Below are 4,925 nucleotides of genomic sequence, written 5' to 3' on the forward strand. Positions count from 1 at the left end.
CATAAAAAAACGCTGTGTATACAGGAAAAAGGCTGATCTACATGTTTAATTGATAGTACCTTATAAACCAAATATGAAAAATAAACCCAAATCCATAATCACTAATTGGAGAACAAATGCTTCGTCAACTGATTTTTATTTTAAAAGAATGGAAAAAACTACAAAATAAATGCATTATAAACAGCTTATGTTATATAGAAGGACGAGTCAACAAGTTTATGCACACATGGAGACTGAAGAAGTTTATAATGAACATTGAATATTGCACTACTGGAACTCATGTCCTGCCTTTTCTATTCCACATTAGAGCATGTATTAATATTCATGACATTAAACAGCTCAACGTGTGCACATACTGTAGTTATGAAACAGGAGAGTAAAGTAACCAAATCAAATATTTGTAAAGGTCTAAAATATTTCATCAGCCTTTGATATGCAATAATCTTCCAGTAATTTGTTGTGTTATCGTGCTGCTCTAATGGTTCCTGTTTGGTATCGCCTGTTACTTCTTGTTGGTCGTTGAAATCAATGACTTGGTCTTTTTTACAAAAACTGTCATCTGAAGTAGGCTGAATAGAAGTCTGTGGACATGTGCGTTGGGGAATTTCTGATCTACTGCCAAAATAACTCAAAACAACAGAATTAAAAACAGCTACAAAGCTGCTGCACATCAGCTGTAGAAAGTATTTCCCTGAAATCAAAAAAAAAACAAATAAGGAACGCTATGAATATATATGTTGCATTGATATAAACATTTTATTGTGTAAACAATTGTGTTCAAATGTGTAGAATGACTAAAATTTTAATGTTTCCTATACGTGTGTTTCTATTTGTAAAAGAAACATGTTTAATCCGTCTCACATACGAATTGTTACCGCTAAGCTGTATTGTCCTTGTTAGCCTTTAAATAAACGACCCATATTAACATTGTTTGTGACGCAAAATCGGTACTGAAAGAAATGCTATTAAATGTAACTAAGCATTTATATTAAGTAACAGATATCATTTTTTTTTTTGTTGATAAATAAGCATTTTAACTGTTTACGGTTACCTTTGCCTTTCAATGTACATTTGATTTAAGCATTTAGCTATACTTCCGATCTGGTATTCATCTGTATTTTTTTTAATCATAAATAGCATGCGTGATTTGTAGTAGGGATAACTTATTCATGTTATTGTAAACAAGATGTTACTATAGTGCCTAACACGATTGTGTGAGGTAGACGAAATTGACTTTAAAACGATCGTATTGACTTTTGATGTGAAGAAATAGGCAGATCGGACATATTTTGACTTTAGTTACTTACTTCTTAAGTTTGGGATTAATTGTTATCAACATATTCCAATGAGACTGAAAAATGCTTTTTTTATTACGATGAATAACAATGTTACCTGCCGTAGTCGTGCGTAAAATATATTTCGGTATTTCTCTTACGAAAATGACTTGTTTAATGGAACAAAACGTATTATTTGTAAACTTTCTCTTTAATCTTCACTATATTCTTTTAAAAAATAACATTTCAACTGTATATTCCGAAAATTTTGTGAAAATCAAATACGTTGCAATTCTTGCCTTTCATACCTTAACTTTCATTGACAAAACATAATATTGACTCGTCCAGTGTCCAGTTTGAAGGCCATTTAAGTTACTGTACACATTCATGCATGTTCTAATTAATCAATAGTCATGTATGAAAAGCATAAACAAGTTTGAAGATAAATTAATAACAACTTAATCCAATTTAATTGCCTACGATTCAATAACAATGACCAGTCCACATCATAAAAATGTATAGGGGTAAACTGGGTAGGGAGAAAATGTCAGATATTTTAATTTCATTATTTTGCAAAAAAGAGTAAAAATTTGTTAACCAACAGATTTGTTATAATTTCATAAACATGTGGTTATGTATTGGTATAGTTTTTGGATCGTTCATTAGCGTATTTAAGGCTGTAGAAAGTTTGGCCTTCAAAAGTCAACATAACCATTGACTTTATAAAGAAAATTCGCCTTTTTAAAATATTGAATGTTTCACAAATAATACACGACAAAAAAGCAAAATCATTTCTAAAAACACTGCAAAAAAATAATTCTGATTGATGCAGTGGTATTGTCATACATTGCACTGGAGTGAACAATGGTACATCAAACGTCTAATTCCCTCACACAATGTTATCGAACACTATAGAAGTTTGGTTTACCTGTATTGCTTTTCGTTTATTCAAAATGTATTTCGGTTTAACTTTCCCAATTCAATGTTATTGACTTTTATTGTAGACAGATATGATACATTTTATTTAACTATAAAACAATTGTATGTTTCCGATAGTTTGTATATAATAGTGCATACTAACAACAGATACAATTTAAGTAGACGTTGAAATTGTTTAACAAATAAACCTACCTACAGCGGAAACATTTTTGGAGTTTTCTGGTAAAATACTGCTTACTTGCAGCATCAAGACCATAAACGATAGAAAAATCGTCATTCCAAAACCAAGACGTTCACCTTCTTCTATCGGAATAAAGAACGCTAAAACAGCAAGTATGGATAGTGCAGATGCAGGGATCACAATGTTGTAAATGTAATGTGCAGGTAACCTTAGCAAATATATATGAATTTCAGCAAAAGAATTATATATAGGCAATTTATCTAAACGCCAGATTACCCAGAACGCATGACTTTCTTTATTATCTTCAAATCCAGTTAGCGATTCATTTTCTTCCCAAACGAATATATGTTGTTGGCTGACACCAGACGCTCCAATAATTATTTTACATTTCGTACAATCGGCAGGAAATGATGCTGTATCAGCGTTGCATATAGTGCTCAGTTCGCCATAAGGTTGAGCGTGAATTGTTCCATCGTATTTGAGAAGAATTTTTTCAGCTTGAAGTCCATCAGATAAAAAACTTGATTCAAGTCTGAAAAACATTTTTTATATTGAAGTATATATATATATATATATATATATTAAATAAACGTAACCTAGATACCAGGATTGAAATTGAGTATTTGCGCCAAAAGAACGTTTCGACTACATTAGTGTCGCTCGAATAAAAAAAAGTCCAAACACAGTTCGAAGTTGAAGAGCCCTGAGGATCAAATATTTTTAAAAGTTTTTCCAAAAACAGATTAGGTAATCTATTCCTCAGGTATAAAAGCCTTTTTATTTCAATAATGTAGATTTACGAAAACATTATATATAAATGCAAATTACGTATCAAAGTAAACAGTATGCTATGAATATTTCGGTCACATGAGTGAATAATTAAAAATGCTTAATGCCATTAAGTAAGCCTTAATGGTAAAGAGGAAAAGTATATATGACAACACTTATATCATTTTAAACAGTTGTGTCAGTTAACCAATTATTACATAGAACAACAAATCCTTACAATCACAAATACTGATAATATAACCTACTGGTAATACACAAATAAACATTTGTAAATGATAAAATTGTTTGTCAAACCGATTAAATATTGTAAAATCAGGTGTCCAAACTTCCTTCCCTGTTGCTGTCAAATAAGATTTTCCTCCATATAAAGAGGGGTCCCAAACAAGGAAGTCGTCTTTCCATTTCTATAACAGAAAGAAATAAGACAAAAATTTAAAAAAATTTAAATTTTTAAAACATATTAAATTTTAGTTTTGCTTTAAAAGTATATATTTGCAAATACTAACGGTATATCTACACATTTATACATTTCACAAGAAATGAATATCTGTTAACATATATGTAAAACATCTAATAAATGATATTTTCATTGGTGGTCTTATATTGGGTTTTATGTCTGTCTTTGATTTATTTCTTCTTTGGTATCTGTAGATTTTTTTTATTATTATTTTAAACTTGTTTTCACTGACTTATTGTTTTGATTGACTTTCTCAAAACGTTTCCAAATTCCTGTTAATGATTATTTTAAAATATGTTTTAACTGTACAAATTTAGATGCATGTACTATTTTATTTTTATTAGACATAACATGTATATGTTGTAATGATTGATTTAATAAATGTCCTACCAAATCCATTCCAATAGATTGAGAAAGTCGTGCTTCCTTTTCGAACTGAAATAGAATAAATGTATGATGTATATACAAACTAAGAAAGCTATATTATAAAATTAAATAATGTCTTCTCGACATTACTAATTTCCAAATTTCTTTTAGGCATCTTTACAATATTCGACAAAACGACATAAACTTAGTAACGTTTACATAAAAAGAGAAGTAAAATGAGTTCAGTATTTTTGTGTTTTTACTTTTTATGTACCAAAGAAACATTGAAACCCAATGTCGAAAATAACCTTACAACATCATGGCTGAAAAACAAAGTAACAAACGGACAAACAATAGTACACAAAACCGAACATTGAAAACAAAAGACTGTGCACTATGAACTCCACAATAAAAATGTTGTGATCTCGAGTACTTTTCTAGGTAAGCAGACCAGCTACCACATGTGGCAACTGTTCCCGTTGTGTTATTAATATAAGTACAAACCCTGTGAAAACCTAACATATATTCAGTCATTTGAGTATTGCAGGGCTGTAGAAGAAGCTTATGTTTCTTTTAAAAAGTGTAATCTGTACCAACCTTATCGTAGTAAGCATCCGTTTCGAATTCTCGATAAAGTATCCGTTAGTTTAGTTAGGAAAAATCGGAAATTGATTGATGAGACACACTTTAGCACTTTTTATCTCACAACGCACAAACAGTTAAAAGCACGCCTAAATTACAAATCAAAACCGTAAAACATTAAATATAAAAAAACAAAAATGTGGTTTGATTGCCAATGAGACAACTCTCTACAAGCTAGCGATATTTAAAAAAATAAAACATACCAGTCCTTCTAGTCTTATAAAATTCCACTTCATGACAATTTCTACATTTTCAGTAACGTTCCAACGTGGAATAA

At 30.2% G+C, this 4,925-nt stretch overlaps 1 protein-coding gene across 1 annotated transcript; it reads right to left on the bottom strand.

The window, feature by feature from the left end:
- Positions 1-209: 209 nt before the first annotated feature.
- LOC134683970 (uncharacterized) lies at positions 210-2,505 on the bottom strand. Its single transcript, XM_063543274.1, has 2 exons — positions 2,406-2,505; positions 210-691 (listed from the first exon to the last, which is right to left on the bottom strand). Exons 1-2 carry the CDS (start codon positions 2,488-2,490, stop codon positions 294-296), a joined length of 483 nt encoding a protein of 160 aa, XP_063399344.1. The 5' UTR covers positions 2,491-2,505; the 3' UTR covers positions 210-293.
- Positions 2,506-4,925: the final 2,420 nt, after the last annotated feature.

The sequence above is a fragment of the Mytilus trossulus genome, chromosome 9, assembly GCF_036588685.1.
Source record: "Mytilus trossulus isolate FHL-02 chromosome 9, PNRI_Mtr1.1.1.hap1, whole genome shotgun sequence".
NCBI lineage: Eukaryota > Metazoa > Mollusca > Bivalvia > Mytilida > Mytilidae > Mytilus > Mytilus trossulus.